Here is a 23,903-nt window from a genome sequence, read left to right on the forward strand (position 1 = left end):
TGATTGTAACGTCTTTTTTTTAGCGATTTGGTTCCCAGTCCGAGTTCTCGAGATCCCTGGCTGTATGGAGTACGTTTGTCCATGAACCTGCTGTATACATTGTAGTCTATGTCCACATCAAAACCATACACAAATCACTACAATTATGTGGCCCCCAAGATCTCCGCTCATGACTAAATTTCGAAGGAAAGTACATTAGAAACGTTTTCAATTCTTGGCCACCGCTGTTCACATCAGCGTTGGCTTTCCGTTCATGGGTTCCCTCAGAGGTTTCTCTCGGATGAACCCCTCAACGGAAAGTCAAACGGAAACCTTAGCTTCCGTTTGCATCACCATTGATCTCAATGGTGACGGAAACCTTGCTAATGGTTTCCGTTTGTCACCGTTCCAGCAGGCTTCCGTTTTTGTGACGGAATCAATAGCGCAGTCGACTGATCGCATTTCACTTCTGTCCATGTCTCTTGTACCTTTTAATTATTTCACAGCCTGAACTGCATTTTGTTTTAGTCTTTGGAGATGATTCGTCAGTATGGGTTCTCCGCTGCACTGTTTGCTCCAGGATGGGTGTATGAATGCTTCAACAAGGAACAATTCCTTGAGAACCAACACAGGTAAAAACACAGGATAACTGTTGCCTTTTCTAGTACAACAATACGGCTACGTTCACATGGTGCTATCAAATTGCGGTAATTTATAGTGATGGGACCTTATCGTCTGGAGATGCCTTAGAGTTGTTTATTATAAGAGTACGGTCTATTCCGATGCATTGTGAATGCTAGATTGGATTTTGATATGTTTGTAACTTTCTGGTTTTATGTAAATTCTAAATATTGTACATTGTAAATAACAGCATGTCATAAAATGGCTGACACATAACACGTTAGGCGTCATGCACATGGCCGTACCGGTATTCACTGTCTGCGATTATGGGAGCGGCCGTGGACAGCCACCCGCATTTTCGGCCCGTAAAAAGCAAACGATAGAACATGTCCTATATTTTGTGGAGGCTTTCTACAGCCCGGACACCTTCCCGTAAATATACGGGAAGGTGTCTGTGGTCAATAGAAATTAATGGGTCCGTAATTGCGGATCGTAATTACGGTCCACCATTACGGGACGAATTCTTCGGTCGTGTTCATGGGGCCTTAGCAAACATACAGTAGATGAATGTGTGGGAAGCCAACCTGCTGAATACAGTCAGAGAAAATGCAGTAGGCTAATGCTGAAAACATCAGTCTGTTTAGCTATGGCTGTGAAAAGGGCCACAGTGAGTCCTTAAACGTACCAGCGATGCTGCCACATGGGAGGATACATGATGGTGTCTTTCCGCCGCAGCACAGTCTGTCAATGAGGGTTCTTCATCCCAGAATGCCTCCCTTCCTTTAATAGAGGGATGGGAGCATGTCCTATTTTTTTGTTTTGCGGACCCTGCTCCCATACTTTATAATGGGAGCACGATCTGCAAATGCGGATGACTGTCCGTGGCCGACCGTGCCCGCACGGTCGTGTGCATGGGGCCTTAAAGGAAGATTTTAGTGAAGGAATGGGAGATCGCAGAGAGAAGTTAGCAAATTCCTGGCCCAATTAACCTGAGCAATATGAGCTGGTATGAGGGTTGGCTATCCAAGAGCTCCACACTTTCATAAATGTATCAGGGCATCCTCGTGCTTCATAAGGAAGTTTAAAAAGTGTCAGGGTAGAATTGACCAACGCAATCCATGCGGACAACTTAGGAACCTTAGGATGTGTCCAATGCAGGTGTATAGATGTTTTTAGCATAGAACAAAAGGAGTGTCGTCATGAGAGATCCAACAGCGACTGTAGGTAGAACTTCCTCTACCAATAATAAAAGACAAGTTCTGGGTTCACGTATACGAGGGAGTCCGACTTTAGGCTCAAGAAATTCCATTACCTCAGCCCAGAAATTATTATTAATAATCGGACATTCCCGGATCATATGTAGGAAGGAGCCCTCCGCTCCGTGGCACCGCGGGCAGACAGGAGTAGGTACGCGTCCCATTCTGTATCATTTGGAAGGGGTGCAGTAAATTTGGTGTAAAAATTTTAATTGAATAAGTCGGTCTCTTGTAGATATCAAGAAAATTGTTAGTGGGTTGCATTTCTTTATGATCGTCTGTAGATATGGAAGAAAGTCTGAGACAATCGGTCCAAGACCCTATCAAGTTTATTAGAAGATACAGTTATTATTTGTCTATAAAGTATGGATAATGGTTTAGCCAACGTCTCCTGTGTCACCCAGTCCTCCACCGGGGATGAACATAGCATTATATCCTGCAAATTGCGACCAGAGGGCAAGTCTAAGCTGAAAATAACGGAACCTGAGATGAGTCGGATCTGGTGTTTGGACCGAAGTGGTGCAAAAGTAGCTATTTTGTCTTCTACTACCACATCCGCCAAGGTCCCCGCTAACTAGGGTTAGGAAGTCTTCGTAACTGTGGCAGAAGCGGGTTATACCAAAGCAGTGTCCTAGGTGACCACGATACCCCTTCTGAGTTAAAGCTGTAAGGCCCTACGCACACGACCGTAGAATCCATCCGAAATTATGGTCCGTAATTACAGACCCATTTACGTCTATTGCCCACGGACACTTTCCCGTTTACTTACTGGATGGTGTTCGTGCCGTAGAAAGGCTCCGCAAAAGATAGGACATGTCCTGTTTTTTGCTTTTTACGGACAGTGCTCCCATACTTTATATACGGGTGGCTGTCCACGGCCGGCCATGCCCGTAATCACGGACAGTGATTATGGGCACGGTCATGTGCAGAGGGCTTATGCGTGTGTCCTGGGGAGGGGGGCCGTCTATAAATAGAGTTCTGCTTCATATGAATCGGGCAGTGGAGCTTCCAGCTCAGTACAGGGATTGAAGTGTCTATGAGTAAACCACCGCCAAACGTATACCTGTTGGCTAGCAAAGAAATAGAGATATAGATCTGGGAGGGCCAGCTCACACTGCTCAGTGGGTAATTGTAGTGTGCCTAGAGCGATTCTAGGAGTACCTCCTGCCCAAATAAAAGATCTAAGATCTTTGTCAATAAAGTTATAATGGTGGCCATACTGGAGAATTGTGAAAAAGGTGCAAAAATCTAGGGTGGGACTCCATTTGAAACAAATTATTCTGGCTGTAACTGTGAGGGGGAGATGTTTCCATCTATCAAAGTCTATCTTAAGACATACCAAAGGAGTGACATTATCCGGTATAAAAGTACAACGATCAGAGCTAATCACTATACCTAGATCAGTAGTTTTATCCGCCCGTTGCAGTGGGAAAGGAAGTGCAGTCTCTCTAGCCGCACCGTCTATCGCCACTAAAGACTTGGACCAATTCACACGAAATAAAATCAAACAGAGACATCGCCTGTAGAGATGCACCTGGATCATTTAGGAATAGTGGCGTATTATCCGCATAGAGAGGGACACGCGGCTCCTTCCACCCATCTCAAGAAGGGAAGTTCAAGCCTTTTTTCATTATTGTTCTTCTAAAAGCCTTAACTTTTTTATTTTTATATCAATTGAGCAGTGCGAGGGCTTATTTTTTGCAGGAGGAGTTGTAGTTTATATTGGCACTATTTCAAATACCATATAATGTACTGGGAAACTGAAAAAAAAAATCTTTGTGGGGTGGAAACGGGAAAAACTGATTCCTCCTTTTTTTTTTTTTTACAACGTTCATCATGCGGTTTAAATAATGTTATAATGTATTAGTTTGGACTTTTACGGACGCGCTGATACCAATTTTTTAAATTTGTTATTTACATTACATTAGACGAAAAATGAGAGAAGGGTTTGTTTTTTTTTTGAACTTTTCTATATATATTTTTTTGTTTCACTACTGAAAACTTTATTTAACTTTTTTTTTTTACACTTTTTATTCGTCCCCATAGGGGATTTGAAACATTTATCTTCAGATCACTGGTACAATACACTGCAATAGTGTATTGCAGTGTATTGTAATTTTTACAGGCTTTTGTTAAGCCCTGCCAGAGGGAGGGCTTAACAGGAGCAGAAGAAAGGCAAACCTGGGGGCCTTCATTAGGCCACCGGGCTGCCATGACAACCATCGGCACCCCACGATCCCATCGCGGGGGGGGGGGCTGTCAGAGGAGGCTGCTCCCTCTTTCTAATGGCTTAGATGCCGCGGTCGCTATTGACTGCGGCATCTATGTGGTTCCTTGCCATTGGAGCGAGGTGTCAGCTGTAATACACAGCTGACACCCACAGCGTATGGAGCGTGCTCGGCATGTGAGCCCGCTCCGTACTACAGCCCTGGCACCATGACGTGCAGTTATGTCATGGTGTATTAAGGGGTTAAAGAAGCACTCCAGCAATTTTTGCCTATATAGTTCAGCATAGGCTATTGTTAAAGAATAATGTAGAGACTCTTTTGTGTATACCTTGTGTATACCTGTTTTAGTTAAGCATAGTTCACACTGAGTTTTTTGGCGCCATAATTGATTTCAATGGGAGGCAGGGGCGTTTTTATTCCCAGGCGGATTTTTCACGCTCGCGGAAAAAAAAAGCGGCATTTCCTTTTTTGGAGTGAATCTACTCTGAGCATCCATTAAAAACAACGGGAGGCAGAAAAAAAGCGCCACTTGTTTTAAGCGTTTTTTTTGCCCACAGTTTTTGCATTTGATTCAGTAAAGAAATGGCTGAAAAAAACCCCGCTGCCTGACAATAATATGCGTGTGAATTTACCCTTCATGCGTAATTTTTGGGTTGTCCTCCATCTTGGTTCCGTCTTCTCCTCTGATACGGTTACCCTAATGCACCCTACATTTCCCATGATGCTTTGCAGAGGCAGAGGGGGCGGGGTCTCATCACACTGCACTTCGTCCTATCTAAGTGCAGCAAGTGATAGATCAGTGACAGAACCATTTCTCAAACTGCAGAGTCTGTGTAGCCGGTCTCCCCCGCCTCCTGCTAGTGATAGGTTTCTACTTGCAGGCAGGATACAGGGGAGGGTAGTGACTATTTGCAGTTCATAGAATACACTGGAGATTCTGCACTGCACTCGCAGATAGTATATACAGTTAGTAGGTGTCAGGGGAGATTTATAACTCGCAGCTTATCATTGTATGGAACTCTCTTCAGCAGCACTATAGGCATGGAGAGACATACAGAGGAATAAAGAGGGTGGAGCTTGATGCAGAGAGGAGGGGTCTCCGATTCCAGGAGGGATTTGATAGGTGATTATGTAATCCTGTAGTTCACAAGAAGTCAGATACACAGGAGAGACTGACCCCCTGTCTACATATCAGAGCATGGTCTATTTTGGTGGTCAGACAGATCACATGACACAGCTGCCCTTAATGAAAGGGTTAAAAATGTATAGATGCAACTGAGCTGGAAAGAAACAAATGACAATGCATGATATATGCAGAAATAATAAAAATTAGTTGGAGTGCTTCTTTAAGTGCGAAAATTCCTCCTAGACTCCCAAGTATATCAGACTAAATCCTAGTATCAACATAGCCGGGTAGGGGAAGTACGCGGGTGCCGTCTGTATGTTACAACCGTCACTTTTCTGTGACTATCGGTATCGCTCTCGAGGGTGATCCTGCACATTTACTCACTTAGGGGGAGTTCACACTTAGTTTTTTGATGAGTTTTTTTGACGCGGAAACAGTTGGGAAACGTGCCAAAAAACGGCCGAAAATGCCTCCCATTGATTTCAATGGGAGGCGGAGGCGTTTTTTTCCCGCGAGCGAAAAAACAGTCTCGCGGGAAAAAGAAGCGACATGCCCTATCTTCGGGAATTTACGCCTCTGACCTCCCATTGACATCAATGGGAGGCAGAGAAAGCGTATTTCGCTGCATTTTTTGCCCGCGGCTCTCAATGGCCATGGGCGAAAAACGCAGCGAAAATCTGCGTCATAATTCCAAACAGAATTTTGAGGCAGATTTTCCTCCTGCAAAAACTCAGTGTGAACCCAGCCTTAGATGCCGCGGTCAATAGCGACAACGGCATCTAAAGCGTTAGAAAGAGGGAACAACCCCCTCTGACAGCCAATCGCGCCCCCCCCCCGGATCATGGGGAGCCGATGGTTGGCATCGCAGCCAGGGGGCCTAGGTCTGCAGTCTTTGTACTCCTATTAAGCCCTGCCTCCGACAGGGCTAAAAGTGTAACTAAACGTTTGACAAACTTCTCACATGTCAGCTGCTTCGTGTCTGTTCGGCTTTTTCCGGAAAACCGATGTATCGGAGTACGGGCTCATAGACTTTCTATTGAGTCCGTACACCGATACATTTATTTCCGGAAAAGGCCGAACAGACACGAAGCGGCTGAGCGCTCACACGAGCACTTCAGCTGCTTCATTCTAGCGATTGGTGGGGGTCTCGCTGTCAATAGCGACCGCGGCATCTTAATGGTTTGTAACCAATCATCATTCCCGCGAGGCGATCACGAGGGTCTTAATGGCTGCTATGGCAACAGGAGGCCTAACAATGGTGTCCTGTTCTGCTAAATATGCCTCTGGCGGGGCCTAAAAGGTTTGCTGTCAGCGTCAAACTGACTATTCTAATGCATTGTTGGACCTTCAAGGACCCTAGTGAAAAAAATGTGTAAAAAAATGTAAAAAAATAAGTTCACGTAATAAAATAAAAAAATCACACTTTTTCCCCGATTTTAAGTCCTTTATTGGAAAAAATATGAAAAAAATAAACTATACATAATTGCTATCACTGTGTCCGTAACAGCCTGAACTATAACAATATTATGTTATTTATCCCGTGTGGTGAACACTGTAAAAAACAAAACAAAACCAGAATTGCTGCTTTTTGATCATCTTGCCTTCCAAAAATGGTACCAATAAAACTACAGCTCTTCTCGCAAAAAAAAAAAAAAAAAGCCCTCATACATCTCCGCCAACAAAAAAATGATAGTTCTCAGAATATGGCTACATAAAAAATACATTATTTTTACAAAAAGTAATTGTATTGTATAAAAGTTGTAAAACATAAAAAAAACTATATAGATTTGGTATCTCCAAAATTGTTCTATTCCCATATCATGGGATGGTCTTTGAATATTTCATCCCGTCAATGTCCTGTTACAATTCATCATACACTTTATAATACATATTTGACATATGATTGTTCCTTGTTTATATGTTCTTCTGAATATCTGTGTCTTTTATGATGTAGGTTTTGGTCTCTTTTGGAAAATCACCTGTACAGTCACAGCCTCAGCACCCTCCCTATATGCTCGTCTTTCTGCCTCGGCCGTGGGAATAAGAGGTTCTCCTATGGGCAGGTGAGACAAACGTTCCCTCATGGAATTTTGTGTACATTTTAGTAGATCTGCAATGAGCACCTTTTTATATTATTAAAAAATGTACAACTTTCAAAAAGATTTTTCTTTCAATTCCTCACCAATTTTTCAAGATATTTGTTTACTGTCGATGAATGATAACACTTGTTTACATTCACAGGGTGCAAGCCTGTACGTATCTAGTACTTCTCTGCGGCCCCATGCACACGACCATAGAATAACGGGCCAATTCACTTCTATTGACCACAGACACCTTCCCATATATTTGCGGAATGGTGTCCGGCCCGTAGAAAGCCTTCGCAAAAGATAGGACATTTTTGCTTTTTACGGACAGTGCTCCCGTACTTTGTATGGGAGCACGGGCCGAAAATTCGGGTGGCTGTCCGCGGCCTGTAATCACGGAATGTACGTACGGGCACGGCCGTATACATAAGAGGCCCTAGCAAATAGAATGAATTCACTTTGCGTGAATGCAATTGTAACTAGACGATGATCTGAGCTAAATGCAGTAACAAACCTCACTTATAATTTGCCACAGGCTAATGTACTGGCACATAAATATATGCAAGGACATTCAAGTTAAAAAATAAAAATGAAAAATCCCCCTATGGGATTAAAAAAAAAAAAAAAGTTAAATTAAAATAAATTTATAAATTAATAAAAAAAATAATAAGGGTAAAAAATCTGTAAAAAATACACACAAATGCAATTTTTTTTTTTTTTTTTTACAATAAATAATCTTTATAAAGTATAAGTCCCAAAAAATAAAATAATATGCACATATGTGGCATCTTCCTCATCTTCCAGCAATCTAGTCCCCTTTTCTGTGCCTGCCCACTTAGAAATTGTGTAAAAAATAAAAAACTTGCAAAGGGATGGAAAAGGATCCAACATTGCAGGTTAGACACAAAATATGTTTCTGCACTACATGTAATGTACATCTACAGCTACCTAAAAAGTACCATGCCCTAAATGAAATGTGCCATCGTTCATGACATGTAATGTCATGCCATGATCCCAAGGTTGCTCCCCTTAAAAGTTTTCTTATTACATTGTAATCCTATTTTTTGATCATTATTAGGCAGAAGATATTGGTCCCTGGTTTAACTTGAGTGCTCAGGAGTTACAGCCCATCTTTTCTGAAGTAGCTATTGATGAAGGTGCCAGTTATGTCAGGTCTCGGATCTGCCCACAAGATGCCTGGCATGGAGGCAGTTCCCTCCTCGTTGAAGGAACATTGTCAGCAGACGCTACTGGGGTTTCTCTGAGGTAAGTGTATGTAGGTAGTTTTGCTCAGAACTAGCATTAAAGGGGTTTCCCCATGAGGGACATTTATGACATATCCACAGGATATGTCATAAATGTCAGATAGATGCAGGACCCACACGTATATCTCTAGAACGGGGCCCCTAAACCCTGTTCTACCTTTTTGTGCTGACGCTGACTCCCGGCCACTTCCTGATGACATGGTCGTAAGTTGCTGAGTTACGCTCTTTCTGTAACTCCCGACCATGTAATCTGTAAGAGGTCAGGAGGCAGCGTGAGCAGAAAAAGCTAGGACAGGGTTTAGGGGCCCCGTTCTAGAGATATACGTGTGGGTCCCAGAGGTGGGACCTGCATCTATCTGACATTTATAATGTGGATATGTCATAAATGTCCCTCATGGGAAAACCCCTTTAAGTAAGAGTAGCAGTACCGTATTTAAGCTACATGCTCTTCTGTCAAATTATATTTTATATGATACTTGACCAATAAGATTTTACTAATCATTTTTGAATGAATTATTAATTTTACTAAAAATAGTTTGTGGACATGTGGGATATGCACTTTTAATGGTGTGGTATGTGTGTGTATGTATATGTACGGTGTTCGTATGTATATATATCCTGTGTGTGTGTGTGTGTATATATATATATACTGTGTGTGTGTATATATATATATATATATATATATACTGTGTGTGTGTGTGTGTGTGTGTGTGTGTGTGTGTATGTACATACAGTTTATGCATGTATGTGTATAAATGTGTGTGTGTGTGTGTGTGTATGTATATGTACGGTGTTCATATGTATATATATATACTGTGTGTGTATGTACATACAGTTTATGCATGTATGTGTATATACACAAACATGCATAAACTGTATATACATACACAATATATATATATATATATATATATACACACGCACACATACACACAGATATACATGCACGCACTATTTCCTTCACACATTTTGCACGTTTATAAGTAAATGGTCTTGTTTCTTGATGTTTATTATTTGTTACTATTGCTTTTGTTGCTTTTAAGAGAAGAATACAATGAATTAGATGTAACTTTCAGTGAGTATTTACTCCTGTCTTCATCTGCTCATTCTTACACCTTTAATGTTTGCTCGTGGGTTGGCTAGGTTGTTCTCTCTACGTGTTCCATCTCCGGATAAACTCATGCTGTCCATTGTGTACAAGTTGGAGGGCGCCCCCAATGTTGCGGTGTCACTAGAGCTCTCCACACAAGATGCCCCTCTCTGCGGAGTAGAGAGTGTTACTGAAATGGCTGGTAAGTTATTTGCTTTATATGCAAACTGTATCCATGTGGGGGCGCTATACCACTTTAGCAAAATATTTTAGAGGGAAATTCCTGCTTTGCGTAATGGTGTCTATAATGTGTGCAATAATACACAACACACCATGAGTTCAGACAAACCGTGCTGGAAGACACAGAGTGGAGAGCGGCTAGAAAGAGTTCTTCTTGCTCTGTGGACCCGGCACATCTACCCGTTACATGGAGAATCCATTGATTTCTGTGTGATGCTTTATTTCCCACGTGGTGGCACTGCAGGGGGATTGAACATTTGTTGCCGGTTTCCCCGACAGATTACTGCAAAATGACTTTATGTCGAAAAGACCCTTCTATTAAAGAGTGGTTGCCCAAAGCAGAACAACCCCTTTGAGTTACCAGCCTTTTGCTCTACCACTTTATTTCTTAGAAGTTGCTCACACTGAGTTTTTTGGCGCTGTTTTTGATGTCGAAGCCGCACCACTTAAACGTCCGAAATTTCCACAAGTGGATAAAAACACTCGCGGGACCAAAAAATGTTTGGCAGGTCAAAAATTTTTCTGCCTGCAAAAAACTGTGTGAATAGGGCCTTAGGGTGGGAGAGTAACATTAGCAGCAAAAAAATATTTCCCCATTAGTCCTTCCCCAGTTTGAGTAGCTGCGCGGCCACTGGTGATACCACAATGTCTGAATAACTCTACACAGCAACAATATTAATATTGAGGTTTCTTTTCAAATATTTTTGAGTGTGTTTTATTTTTGTTTTTATTATTTTTTTATTTTTTTTAGCAGTCATTAAAACAGCAGCTTAAGAATTGTATCAATTATATAATGTTACTTCAGATAAAAATATTTTCGACAAAATATGGGGACGTCTTAGTAGACTTTGTTCTTAAAGGGTAACTAAACGTTCAATAAACTTCTGACATGGCATAGTGACTTGTCAGAAGTTTTGATCGCTGGCATGAGACCTCGTGTGAGCGCTGAGCCGCTTGGTTTCTGATCGCCTTTTCTCGGAAAACCGATGGAACGGTGTACAGACTCAATACAAAGTCTATAAGCCCGTACTTCGCTACATCGGCTTTGCGGAAAAAAAAAAGATCACAAACTAAGCCGCTCTGCCCTCATCTGAGCGCTTCTGCCGCTTTGTTTTAGCGATCAGTGGGAGTCTCGGCGCTCGGACCCCCACCAATCAAAACTTCTGACGTGTCACTATGACATGTCAGCAGTTTTTTGAAAGTTTAGTTACACCAAGCAGTGATCATAGTTACATATTTGATAAGGCACAAGTCCAACCTATAATTTAGAATTCTCTTATTAAGGAGTTGTCTGGAATTAAAAAAGTGTCTGCTTTTTGTTTCCTGAAACAGCACCTCTCTTGTCCATTAGGCTGGTTCTGGTATTGCAGTTCTGCTGCATTTATGGCGGTGAGCTGCAGTACCAGACACAGCCCATTTTAGGTTATCTGTATAGTACATTAAACAATGGGGGACAACTGGCTGTTGCTCACCCCGTGACTCTGACTGCTAGGACCCACACCAGTTACGAGAACAGGGGTCAGGTGTCCTTTATTTGCATGCGGGGTCCCCCTTCATTATAGTGAACAGAAACCGCAGAAGTCATTGTTTCCGTATCTCCCATAAACTATAGTGGCAGCTCATGGGCGGCCACCTCTTCACTGCATTGGGGACAATATATATAATATTTGACTCACAAAAGGAATAAAAACATTATTTTGTTTGTTTGCTTTTACCGTCTGTTTTGCATTGCAAAATTCACTATGATAAAAATTTTCTCCTACGCTCAGGTCAAACCCATTCTCTGGAACCCCTTTCAGAACCTCCAACGTTTCTTACAACTCCTCAACAGGACAAAACTGCTGGATGGTTAAAAAGGTAAAAACGGGTCCAAAACCTCCCATTCCCTGAATCCTGTGACCGTAGGACCGATTCTCCCGCCCATCCTTCCCATCATTCTGGCACCTTCTTCCTTGGTTTTGAGAACTCACATACCCTACACATAGAACACGTTGTATAACCTCTCCCGACCTGCCTGACTAATGCATGGATTCTACAGAGGTCGCCCTTTATTCATTCATGCGGGATGAGATCTCTAGGGACTGGACACTCGATTTTGTCAAGTGCCTTGAAATATAAATGCAGATGAAACTTGAAGTATTCATAATGTTTGGCTTCTTTTAAGCTCAAATAGATGTTGCTCTAATTGTCTTCATAGTATTACAGAGCTTTCTGTATTCGGCTTCGTTCACATCTGCGTCGGGACTCCGTTCATGGGTTCCGTCTGAGTTTTTAATCCGGGACGGAACAGAACCCTGACTGAAACGGAAACCATAGGTTTCCGTTTGCATCACCATTCATTTCAATGGTGACAGATCAGGTGCAAATGGTTTCGTTCGTCACCGCTGTTTAAGTGTTCCGTCGTTTTGACGTAATCTATACCGTAGTCGACTGCGCTATTCATTCTGTCAAAACGACCAACCCCTTATACAACGGGGGCAAGTGGAAACCATTTACACCGGATCCGTCACCATTGAATTCAATGGTGATGCAAAAGGTAACCTACGGTTTCTGTTGTTTCAGTCAGGGTTCCGTTCATGGGTTCCCCTGACAGAAAGCTCTGATGGAACACCTGAACGGAGCCCTGACGCAGATGTGAACGATGCCTTACATGTGTTAACATTCCGTATGCAGCCATATGCAAGCTGTTTTTCCATTCTGATGACGGTGACCTTTCATTACAAGACATTTTCATTGTTATGGCTGTCTCTGAGATATCACCATTTCATTTTAGGTTTTATGAGGTGCAACTTAGTGGATGTTTGCTGACCAGTTTATCAGTACATTTTTCCAAAACAGAGTACGACAGAAAAGACGAGAGCTTTGTGTGCCGCATTGGAGAAATAAGGGTATTTAGTTTAAACGATTGTCTCAATTTTCTGCTGTTTACTTTTTTTATCAGCCTTTTGTTCTTCTTTTGTTCCTTTTCACATGTTCAGGATTTTCTGCGGATTTCGGTGCCTAAATTCGAATAACATGCGAAACCAAACCGCATCCCATGCATGTGAACGGGGTTTCCACAACTCTCACACGCTACAGAAAATTTGAACAAAGATTTTTGTCCTCGCTGCGGAAAGAAAAATAGCAATAATAATTACTACGTAATCTCGCGGATTCTGCACACACGGATTATGCCCATTGAATGGGATCTGCGGCACATCCAACTGCACATCCTTGGCAGAAATTTTTTATAGTAAGCCTCGGATTTCTGCCGTGTATCCTGTAGTATATGCGCCTGATTTGCCTATGGCAACTCCGACCCGTGTGAACGTGTCCTTTAAAGTAGTTTTCAGAGATCCAGGAGGATTTTAGAAAACCTTGATAATGTACGGAATGTCGAGAAATAAAAATGCTCTAAATACACTTGGAGTATGTTCAGATTGGCTGCGGATAACTTGGCAGTAAATCAGTCCCAGAGAACGCAGGGAATTACATCCGAAAGTCCGCCTCAGTCGTGTGTTTGATGTGGTGTGGACTTTAGCCAGATTTGCCCCTGCGGACCCCAGATGAGGGGATAAAAAATACATACTCCCCTCCCTCTGGTCTCTCATAGCAACAAGTCACTCCTCTCAGGGTTGATGTCGGTGCTGCCGGCTTCTTGGGATAACGTATTCTCCCATGTAACTGTTGCAGCCTGTGATTGGCTTGAGTGGTCCAATGGGTTGAAACATAGGAGGCGGGCAGCACTGAGACCAGACTGGCAGGATTAAGGTGTCGCTATGAGAACGCCACGGTAGGCGAGTATGGACTTATTTTAAAGTGGAACTTCTTACTTGCAATTTTCACTGTGAATTCAGAGCTTTTCCGCAGCATAATTCGCAATATTTGCTATTTGTTGCATAATTTCATTTCCACATTGAACTCAATTGGAAAACTTCCGCAACCATTCAGCAGCATCAACTGACATGCTGCAGATTCAAAAAAATCTTACTGCAGGTAAATTTCTGCAACGTGTGGATGAGATTTTTAAATGTTCATCCACTTTGCTGCTACTATAATATGCTGCAGATTTTCCGTCCGCAAATCTGGATTGAAAATCTGCAGCAATTACGTTGCGTAATTTTGATCAAATTGCCTTATCAACTGCAACCTTATTCGTACGCAAATTTATAGTCCAAATAAGTGTAATGATGCCCGAAGGGGACGGGAGCAGCGGTATTGCTGCAGGTGAACTATTTCACAGTATGGCTGCTACAGCAGCTATGACGGCCTTCTGCCTGCACCTCCTGTCACGGCAGCGCTGGACGGATGGCATGCTGACAGGCAGCTTTCTGTCATACGTAGTTTGGATTGGTCTGCACTGACCAGTAACTACGTTTATTACTGCAAAGAGGACATTGAGACAAAACGTTTGCAGTTGAACGTGCCGACAGTGCGCTGTTCATTGTAGAAGTCTTCCCCATGGCATGCACTTTGAGTATGTGCTTCCATCCTACACCCTCACATTATGTGCATGCAAGAGCCACTATTGACGCATTTTCAGTAAATCACGGATCATGTCATTATTTAGAACATATTTCATTAAGATGTAGGTTGCATTGAATTTTACATACAGGACTTAAAGGGGTTTTCCCACGAGGGACATTTATGACATATTCACAGGATATGTCATAAATGTCAAATCTATGCGGGTCCCACCTCTGGAACCCGCTCCTATCTCTACAACGGGGCCCCCTAACCCCATTCTACCTCTTTGTGTTAAACCTCTTTCAATTGTGATATACAGAATTACAAGCCATGAACTGTGATCCCTGCCTTCTATTGTAGATACTTGATGCTTCTCTACCTCTGCAACGTCCTGCCCAACCTACGGACCTCACCTTGTCTCACGTACACTGGCGAAGAGACCAACGGAGCAATCAGTTGTTTGTCAGCTTAACCCTTCACTGGAGCCATGCTATGGACAACATTCGGCACTTTCGGATATATTGCCGTGGTGTTACATGTCATCGAGCTCCAGAGTCCCAGCCTCATCTACTTGGGCTGGCACATGCCTGCATTTACCGTGTGGTTGATCTAACCGTACCAGATCCATGTCCACCAGCCCCTGGCAGGCTAGAGTTTGCAGTTCAGCCTGTTAATAAGGATACTGTTGAAATCTTACCCCCTGTCTGGGGGCAGCTGGTCTTGGAGTTTGTGGAGCAGACACACACTGAAGTGTAACACATATTGTACGTTTTGCAGTACATGAACAAAATGAATGGGAATATTTTGTTTCTTATATGTACCAGTTCTTACATTTAGCCTTCGCCATTTAAATATCCATCGTTTCATGTTGTATTTGGGTACCCATTTTAAAGCACAAATGGACAGACCTTTTTATTTTTGAAGAATGAGAATAGTAAATATGGGAATGTAGAGAACAAGAAAATGAAAGTCAATCGCCAGCACTATTCCTCAACCGCAACATTTGAATGGACCCCAACAGGGACCTGGTGATAGAACGAACCATTCTCCAACCAAAAGCTGTGTTTTTAGCGTTTTTTTGCAAACTGACCTAAATCACAAACATGAAATACTTTCCTAAAAGATGATTGAAAATTATCATGGAGACACAATATTTGGTTCCAATTTCGGAAATTTTTTCTGGCGTTGGTTCACGTTTGCGTAGTAAGATATCGACCATAAGACATTGTGAGTAAAGGTCCTTTTACACCAGCCAATTTTATCCGGTGCAGCGAGCATCAATCAACAAGACAGCTCATTGATCGGCGCTCGTTTGCTCCTGTCACTCGGAGCTATGGATGGGGACGAGCGGTCGTTACACTGATTGCTCGTCCCCATACATTATTATCATGTCGGCAGCGCGTCTCCCTGTTTACACACCAAGATGTGCTGCCGAAAATGATAATATTTTAGTTTTTTAAAGCGGTACGATCAGATGATCGAGCGTCTGCTCGTTCATCTGCTGATCGTTCCCCTGTTTACACAGGGCAATTATCGGCAAAGAGCGTTCTACGAACGAACGATTGTTTGCCCGATAATTGGCCTGTATAATAGGGCCTTAACTCCTTAAATACATTGCAGTGCTTATCTTGTACTGGTCCTAAGTTACAGCCTATATTATATCCCAGAGAGACAATCACAATTCTGCTGGTTGTTAGTAGGACATAAGACAAGGTCTACAGCACAATGTAGCCTATAATGTAGGTCTCTATGTTGCCTTATCTACATCAGTCTGGCCTGCACTTCCGTTAATGCAAAGCTCTAGAGAATTCTCTAAACAGACACTGAACAATCATGGTGTCCTGGGAGATCAGAAACCTGTATAATTCTGAATTTACCAAAGGATAACATGATATTGAACTTGCTCAATTTTTATATTTTGTTTGTATCTACATAAAAATTGTAAAATAAAGTTTAAACCGGGCCAGATTATAGTGAGGTCATAAGGGCTCGTCCCTCGGGGGCCTCCACTATCAGCCCTTCTTGATGGCTGTGTCTCACCAACTTTAATGGGGCACAAGTTACAGACAGGAATATGGATTTTATGGCACAGGAGCCATATTTTTAAACCTTATTACTGCCTTTTTTTTTTTTTGCCGGTATTTTTTATTTTTTTTGTGTGTGCATGGTCTTAAATGTAGATAAACTATGGGACAGTCTACGTACCTCGCACATATTGTGACGTATTGATTTTTTGCTGTTACCTTTTTTGCAACATATCCATGACATTTTTGCCTCAGTAGGCATGCTCCAAAAACTAGTAATTACACCAAAATTTCCATACATCCATGAGACAATTTTATGAATACTTTTATTCACAAGTGATGTTTTTTCTATGTCACGTATGGATAATGAAGGAATTGCTGTGCTTTGGCACGTGACAATAATTTGTTATTCTCACACCCCCTCCCCCCCCCCCCCACAGTTTTTTGTAGACTATAAATTGACTTACGGTCCATTTTATACTAGTTTACTCATATTGTATAAAAAGAAAAAGAGCAACATACGCTTGTTTTCCTACTGAAACAAAATGTCACAATTCCTGTTTTTGTTCTATTTTTGTTTCTTTTGTGTAATGTACAAGTGACAGGTTCATTTGTATCGTGTACACATGCAGGTTAGTTTATTACTTATGTAACCAACTATAATAAATATTTTACAATAAAACCTTGTCGGCTTTTGCTAGTAATGCTGTATATTCCTAGTTTTGCCCCAAAAGTGCTTTAAATCTTAAATTAACATTGATGATGTCTCTTGGGTTTCGTACTAATGGTGGATTTACATTGGAAGATCTCTGCCCATACCAAGCGCTGATCTACAACATAACAAGTCATTTGGTACTTGGAAACAGACCCTTTTACATGGGCCGATGCTTTTTGTATGGGGACAAACGATCGTTAAAGGGGTTGCCCATTACCGGACAACTGGTGACCTATCCACCGGATAAGTCATTAATACATGATCTGTGGGGGTCCGACACCCGGATAGGTGACCAGTTGTCCAGTAGTGGTTGTCCTTTAATACAATCGTTTGGTCTCCATCAGTTTGCATCGGGAAAATGTGATGCCGACAACAATGATTTTATGGCCCCAATAAACACTGTTATTCGCTGCCCTGTTTAGGCCAGGGCTATACTTAGACTTTTTGTAATGCTTTTAACTCTTGAGTGACGGCTGCAGTCGAAAAGGCGGCAGCCTCAGCTGTAGCTCAAGAGTTAAATTTAATCAGCACTACAATTAGTGTGTAGCCCTGGACTTACTCGGGCCAATAATCGGCAAAACAGGCATTCTTAGAAACACTTATTTCCGACTATTGGCCCGTGTAAATGGACCTTAAGAAGCGGATCTTGTAAAACCTACAAATTAATTTTCGTAGTTAACCTGGTGTCTATAACACCTATACAAGAATCACACAAGAACTATTATCATCCAAAATAACAATTCTTTATTAGAAATACACATGTATAAAAACATTTAATAAGGTCACATTACCCACACAGATGGATCCCCTAATGGACCGCCAGAATCTGGATACTATATGTACCACTGACCACCAGACTCCGGATAATATATGTACCACTGACCACCAGACTCCGGATAATATATGTACCACTGACCACCAGACTTTGGATACTATATCTACCACTGACCACCAGACTAGATACAACAGTATATGTACCACTGACCACCAAACTCTAAATACTATATGTACTACTGACCACCAGACACTGGATACTACGGTATATGTACCACTGTCCACCAGACTGGATAATATATATACCACTGACCACCAGACTCTGGTTAATATATATACCACTGACCACCAGACTCTGGATACTATATGTACCACTGACCACCAGACTTTGGATACTATATCTACCACTGACCACCAGACTAGATACAGCAGTATATGTACCACTGACCACCAAACTCTAAAAACAATATGTACTACTGACCACCAGACACTGGATACAACGGTATATGTACCACTGTCCACCAGACTGGATAATATATATACCACTGACCACCAGACTCTGGTTAATATATATACCACTGACCACCAGACTGTGGATACTATATGTACCACTGACCACCAGACTGTGGATAATATATGCACCACTGACCACCAGACTGTAGATAATATATGTACCACTGACCACCAGACTGTGGATAATATATGTACCACTGACCACCAGACTGTGGATAATATATATACACCACTGACCATCAGACTGTGGATAATATATATACACCACTGACCACCAGACTCTGTATAATATATATACCACTGACCATCAGACTCTGGATACTATATGTACCACTAACCACCAGACTATGGATACTATATCTACCACTGACCACCAGACTGGATACAACAGTATATGTACCACTGACCACCAAACTCTAAATACTATATGTACCACTGACCACCAGACTCTGGATAATATATATACCACTGACCATCACACTCTGGATACTATATGTACCACTAACCACCAGACTGTGGATACTATATTTACAACTGACTACTGGAAACCACATGTAAGTGGATTAGGGTTAGTTCTCTACCACTGGATTAGGGTAAATTCTCTATCGGAGGCGGCTGTATGACAATAGTGACTAGTGATGAGGCCGGTCAGTGTTTGTGTTCAGTCAATATTCACATTAGTCGGTGGAGTGAAAAGCGTGGGACGATGGGGGTGATGGACAGCACATTGAGTGGCGCCCTACTTATCATGTTCCATTGGTGCCAGTGCTGCAGGTTTCTTCCAGCGACATAACATATATGATCCCCATATGGTAAGTTCTTTCTTACGTTTTTTTCCTATATGACATTTTACGGCCTGTCACATATAGACACATAAAGGTAAGGTCCCCACCAGGGCCGTATTTACTATATCGCTGTATAAATGAAAAGTTCTACAACTTCCTAATCTACTTTATGTTTCTTAGCTGAGAGCAGGACTATAGATGTACGGGTTCACTGCATCTGAATGTGAACAAAAGTGTCCTCATTCACTGACCGCAAACAGATCTTGCAAATGGTGAGAATTTGAAACATAAATTATATTATAAAGTTGTAGAACTTCTCATGTATACAGGACTAAAGTATTTATTATATGGCAGCATGGACTGTAAACATGCCCCCAATATTAATACTCCTTGTATAGACCATTCCTATTGGATCTTTCCGTGTGGATGTCTCTACAGGGGATTTTCCTTCTTTATGAATGTTGATCTCAGGTGGGAAGGATCTGGGATCAGGAGCATCAATGTGGTGAGAGCCCTGACTGTAGGGGGCAGCATTGTAGCTGTTCCACCATCCAACACTGCCCCATTCAATATATCCAGTCTAGATAATCCTCCACAATATAAATAACCTGTACTTCAGCTCGTTCCTGCACTGATACATTGTAACAAACTCTCACTTATCATTATAGAACCATTAAAGCTGTTTTCTGGTTTGGAAAACCCATTTTTAAATGCCCTATTAGGGAATTTTGTGGTAATAGTGTGGGTTCCCCCGTTCAGGACCCTCAATAATTAGCCAGAAATGAGAATGGCTACAAACAGCATCTACTGCTCAGGAGGACCAACACATCCATGTGTTACATGTACAGCCAGGTGATTTGTGAACTGTGTAATTCTGTTTTTCCCCTTTAGAGGCGCTGTAGGGAAATTAAACACTTGTAGCAAGTTCCCCCACAGATTACTGGCCCCCTCTAGCAAAACGGTATTGTAAAAACCTGACAACCCCTGTAAGGCTCTGTTCACACCACATTTGGGCTTTACATCTGACATATACCTTTAAACGGGTAAAACCTGGAGAATAAGACATCGTGGCCTATACAATATTTACTACACAGAAGTCCAATGGGAATAACAACAAGCACAAAGATGTAGGGGGGGGTAAAAGGAAAGTTTTATTTATAGATACGGGAAGGTCATATTTTATTAGGAAATTATTATATAAGTATTAAGATTACTATTATTATATACTGTGTATATGTATGTGTCATCTATTTATCAATTATACTAAACCTATCTAAAGGCCGTGTTGATCCAGAGGAAGGCGAAAACCCCTGTGAGGAATGAGCCAATTGCCCTCATATTAAGGGGGGAAAATTCCTTCCTGACCCCAAATATGGCGATCAGAATAATCCCAGGATCAAAGGCTAAAGTCTAATCTATATGTACTATGTGTCTATTTGCAGGTGTCTATACTTAACATGTAGTGTGGTGTCTATACTTATCATGTAGTGTGGTGATGTGGGTGATGTTAGTGATGTGGGTGCATTACTTACCTGGCCTGTGCTGAGGTGAGATCAGATATAATGGCTGCTCTGGCCCCAGGAAAACATGCGGCTATTATTCCTGTTCTCTCCAGATGGAAACTAAGCACAGGCCGCTCCTGGGGGGTGTAGAGGAACTTTAGGCTGGAGTGATGTCAGATGCCTGCCCGGGATTGGAGGATGCCAAGTCAAGGCCCTGGTGCAGCAGCAAGATGGCAGAGGTGCGGCATGAAGATGGTACAGAGAGAGATGATGGTCTGGGCAGCCGAGGTGACATACAGCAGCAGAGACATGAGGCACGGGTCAAGAGGTATGAAGATCTCGGCCCTTGTCCTGACATCTTATCGGGTCCAGCTTGGTGACATGAAGGTGAACCCAGTCAAGGGGTGAAGGGCTGTCTTATTCTCTGGCCACTCCAGATGTTGGTTCTCCAGAACTGGCACAAATGGTGTAAATGGTGGCCGTGCCCTCCTCTCCTGCAGTTCCTCCCAGCCTATGGAGAAGAATGGATGCTTTCTGAAGTTCCCGCACACACCGATTTTTAAGGACCAGTCTCTTGGTCAGATGTTTCACGTCAGCATTAAGCCAAGTTGGAAATTTAGGCTTCGCGGTGGTGATAGCTTTGAAAGCCATTTGCTTGCTGGGGCCGTTGTAAAATGGGGAGTGTCCTGCTGCCATCCTGGACACCACAATCCCCAGGCTCCACCAGTCAACTGCGGTGCCGTATTTTTTCCTAAGAAGCACCTCGGGGGCCATGTAATGGAACGTTCCCGTCACTCCACGGATCTTATTGGAGGCGGTGACACCATCTTGGGCCAATCCCAGGTCGATGATACGGACGTGGCCATCTGCATCCAACATGATGTTCTCCGGCTTTAGATCTCTGCAAAGAAATAAGACGAGAGAATGACAAATCTGCCCAGTGATCCGGGGGATGGGTCACCGCACCCCCATGCAGAATAGCCATTCAGGACAGTAGGAAAGCTGGGTGCATTATTTTCAGCACGTAAGGGAGAAGGGGGATGTTCTGCTTACCGGTGGACGATGTTGTGTCCATGGAGGAACTGGAGGCCACATATTATCTGCTGTGTAGAATCTGATGGGGAGAACAGAGCGGAGTCTCAATGTCATGAAATCTTCCTCTATCAATTCCCTAATATCATGTTATGATGGCGTGTGTGTGGTCTCTAGCAGAGTAGAGGTGCTGATTATGGCAGCCTGTATTCCGCATTCTCAGATTATTTACTCGCCTTACGTTGCCGATCTTCAAGCAGCCGCACATCCTGATCAAAGCCTCCAGGCTGCCACCGGACAGATACTCCATGATAAAATATGCCCGCTCCTCAGACTGTTGTGCGGCATAAAGGTGGCATAGGAACGGGCAGTGTCTGGCCGCCAGGAGTATCCGCCGCTCTCTCATTATTTTGTCCGCTTTGTCCCGTTTGGTGATCATCTTTACGGCCGTGTAGGTGTTTCGGCCGGGGACTGAAGCCAGCACCACCTGAGGAAGACAAATGGAGAATCTTTATGAGAAGTAGAAAGAACAGGGGTAGACTGAGTGGTCGGTCAGTCGGGTAGTGCCCAGGACCCTACAGCAGAACAAAGCTGAGCTCCCAGCATAATGCAGTGTCTTTGCTGGGGCGATGTATGTAGACGTCTTAACCCCTAACTGACATTTGACGTAAATATCTTACTTGATGGGTGGAGTATGGAGCAGGATCATACGCTATAATAGCGACCGTGGCATCTAAACAGTTAAATAGAGGTAAGAACCCTCTGTCACCCCATCACCCCTGCCCGCAAGTTCTGCCATCTTGGTCCTCCTACTAAGCTTAATAGGAGGAAGCTAAAAGCACAATACATTGCGATACATAAATATTTAAAAAGTGATTAAAAGTTATATGTAACCCAAAATAGTACCAATAAATACTAAAGCTCGCCCCACAAAAAAGTCCTTATACCGCTCCATCAACTGAAAAATAAAAAAACTTCTGGGTCTAAGAAATATGGAGACACACAACAAATACATTTTTTTTACAAATTGTTTTTATTTGATAAGTGTAAAAAAGAAAAAGAGATATAATTTTGGTATCACCGTACTTGTACTGTCCCGCAAAATAAAGGTAACATGTAATTTTTACTGCTTATTTAGCGCCGTAAAAGTGAAATTCTTAAACCAATAGAGGAATTGCTGTTTGTTTTTTTGCTATTTCACCTAAAAAATCATTTATACAATGTAAATTATATGGTACATTGAATGGTGACATTAAAAACTACAACTCGTGCCCTCAAAAAATAAAATCTCAAATATGTCGACAGAAAAAGATATGGATTTTGGAAGGAGGGGAGGAAAAATATAAAATGAAAAACTAAAGTAGTGGTTTTGGGGGCAGGAATAATTCTGGATGTCCTATTAGGCATCCCATATAAGAACACTACATCCATCATCCATGCAGCATAACATGGTGACAACAGAGAACAATTGATGGAGATAAAAGGTAAACTTTACGTTTACCATCCCTATAAAATGAAATATTTAGATATTATACTCACTTTGCCAAAGCTGCCCCATACCCAGGACCTGGTGTGATGGTGAAGCAGCTGATGGTAAGCCTGGCATAGGGGCTGGATGTTCCAGAGTCTTGGCTGCTCCCAGGTCTTGGCTCCTCATCCTCCAATCCTCTGTCCTTGGCTCCTCTCCTCTTCATCATCTTCTTAAATCTAGTATCGCTGTCCTCTTCCCTCTTCGTCTTCTCGCCGTCTTCTCCATGTCCATTGGATGCCATTTTCGCTTAATATCTTCCTACCTGTAGACTCCAGTGCGATCGCTGCCGTCGACAGTTGAAAGTAAACAGCAGTTGGTCGTGTGCAGGTCACATGATGTCAGAGGTCATGGAATCCTCAGGTGGCACCTGCCTGGCAGTAACCTGCTCTGCCATGTCTGATGTGGGCATCAAAAGTGCCAGTCTAGTGTCCAGAGCAGTTTCCCCCAACCTGAGTTTCTTATAGCCTGGTCAGGGGTCTGCAGAACACTGTAGCAATACATGTCACTCCTACAGTAGAGATAAACAACGGTTATTTGCTCAGGTTATTGGCAAAACATTTTTCATCCACAATATAGAATATGGGTTTATATTTAGGGGTCTGTATTTATTTAGGGGTCTAGTCTGGGGTCTGTATTTATTTAGGGGTCTAGTCTGGGGTCTGTTTATTTAGGGGTCCGGTCTGGGGGTCTGC

At 42.5% G+C, this 23,903-nt stretch overlaps 2 protein-coding genes across 9 annotated transcripts in view; one reads left to right on the forward strand and one right to left on the reverse strand.

Annotated features, from left to right (window-relative positions):
• ENGASE (endo-beta-N-acetylglucosaminidase) overlaps window positions 1–17,041 on the forward strand; it is a 174,527-nt gene extending 157,486 nt beyond the window's left edge. For 7 of the 8 annotated variants that reach the window (XM_075845092.1, XM_075845097.1, XM_075845093.1 and 4 more), the window contains 7 exons: window positions 508–611; window positions 7,165–7,273; window positions 8,373–8,560; window positions 9,703–9,851; window positions 11,659–11,746; window positions 12,663–12,777; window positions 14,696–17,041. In XM_075845092.1, coding sequence (XP_075701207.1) covers window positions 508–611; window positions 7,165–7,273; window positions 8,373–8,560; window positions 9,703–9,851; window positions 11,659–11,746; window positions 12,663–12,777; window positions 14,696–15,091 — 1,149 coding nt within the window. In that variant the 3' untranslated portion in view covers window positions 15,092–17,041. The remainder of the gene's footprint in view (window positions 1–507; window positions 612–7,164; window positions 7,274–8,372; window positions 8,561–9,702; window positions 9,852–11,658; window positions 11,747–12,662; window positions 12,778–14,695) is intronic. The other variant, XM_075845098.1, reaches the window with a different exon arrangement.
• Window positions 17,042–20,317: 3,276 nt separating this feature from the next.
• Window positions 20,318–22,119, reverse strand: LOC142665532 (protein kinase C theta type-like). Its single transcript, XM_075845240.1, has 3 exons — window positions 21,927–22,119; window positions 21,702–21,762; window positions 20,318–21,549 (listed from the first exon to the last, which is right to left on the reverse strand). The coding sequence occupies exons 1-3, from the start codon at window positions 22,117–22,119 to the stop codon at window positions 21,066–21,068; spliced, it is 738 nt and encodes a 245-aa protein (XP_075701355.1). The 3' UTR covers window positions 20,318–21,065.
• Window positions 22,120–23,903: the final 1,784 nt, after the last annotated feature.

Source organism: Rhinoderma darwinii, chromosome 13 (assembly GCF_050947455.1).
Source record: "Rhinoderma darwinii isolate aRhiDar2 chromosome 13, aRhiDar2.hap1, whole genome shotgun sequence".
NCBI lineage: Eukaryota > Metazoa > Chordata > Amphibia > Anura > Rhinodermatidae > Rhinoderma > Rhinoderma darwinii.

Excerpts from the sequence above, each read along its gene's own strand:
- LOC142665532 (XM_075845240.1), bottom strand. The coding sequence starts at position 22,119 with ATGATCACCAAACGGGACAAAGCGGACAAAATAATGAGAGAGCGGCGG. Across the intron at positions 21,763-21,926 it reads GTGCGGCTGCTTGAAGATCG|ATTCTACACAGCAGATAATA; the intron begins GCAACGTAAGGC and ends TCTCCCCATCAG. Across the intron at positions 21,550-21,701 it reads GGACACAACATCGTCCACCG|AGATCTAAAGCCGGAGAACA; the intron begins GTAAGCAGAACA and ends ATTTCTTTGCAG.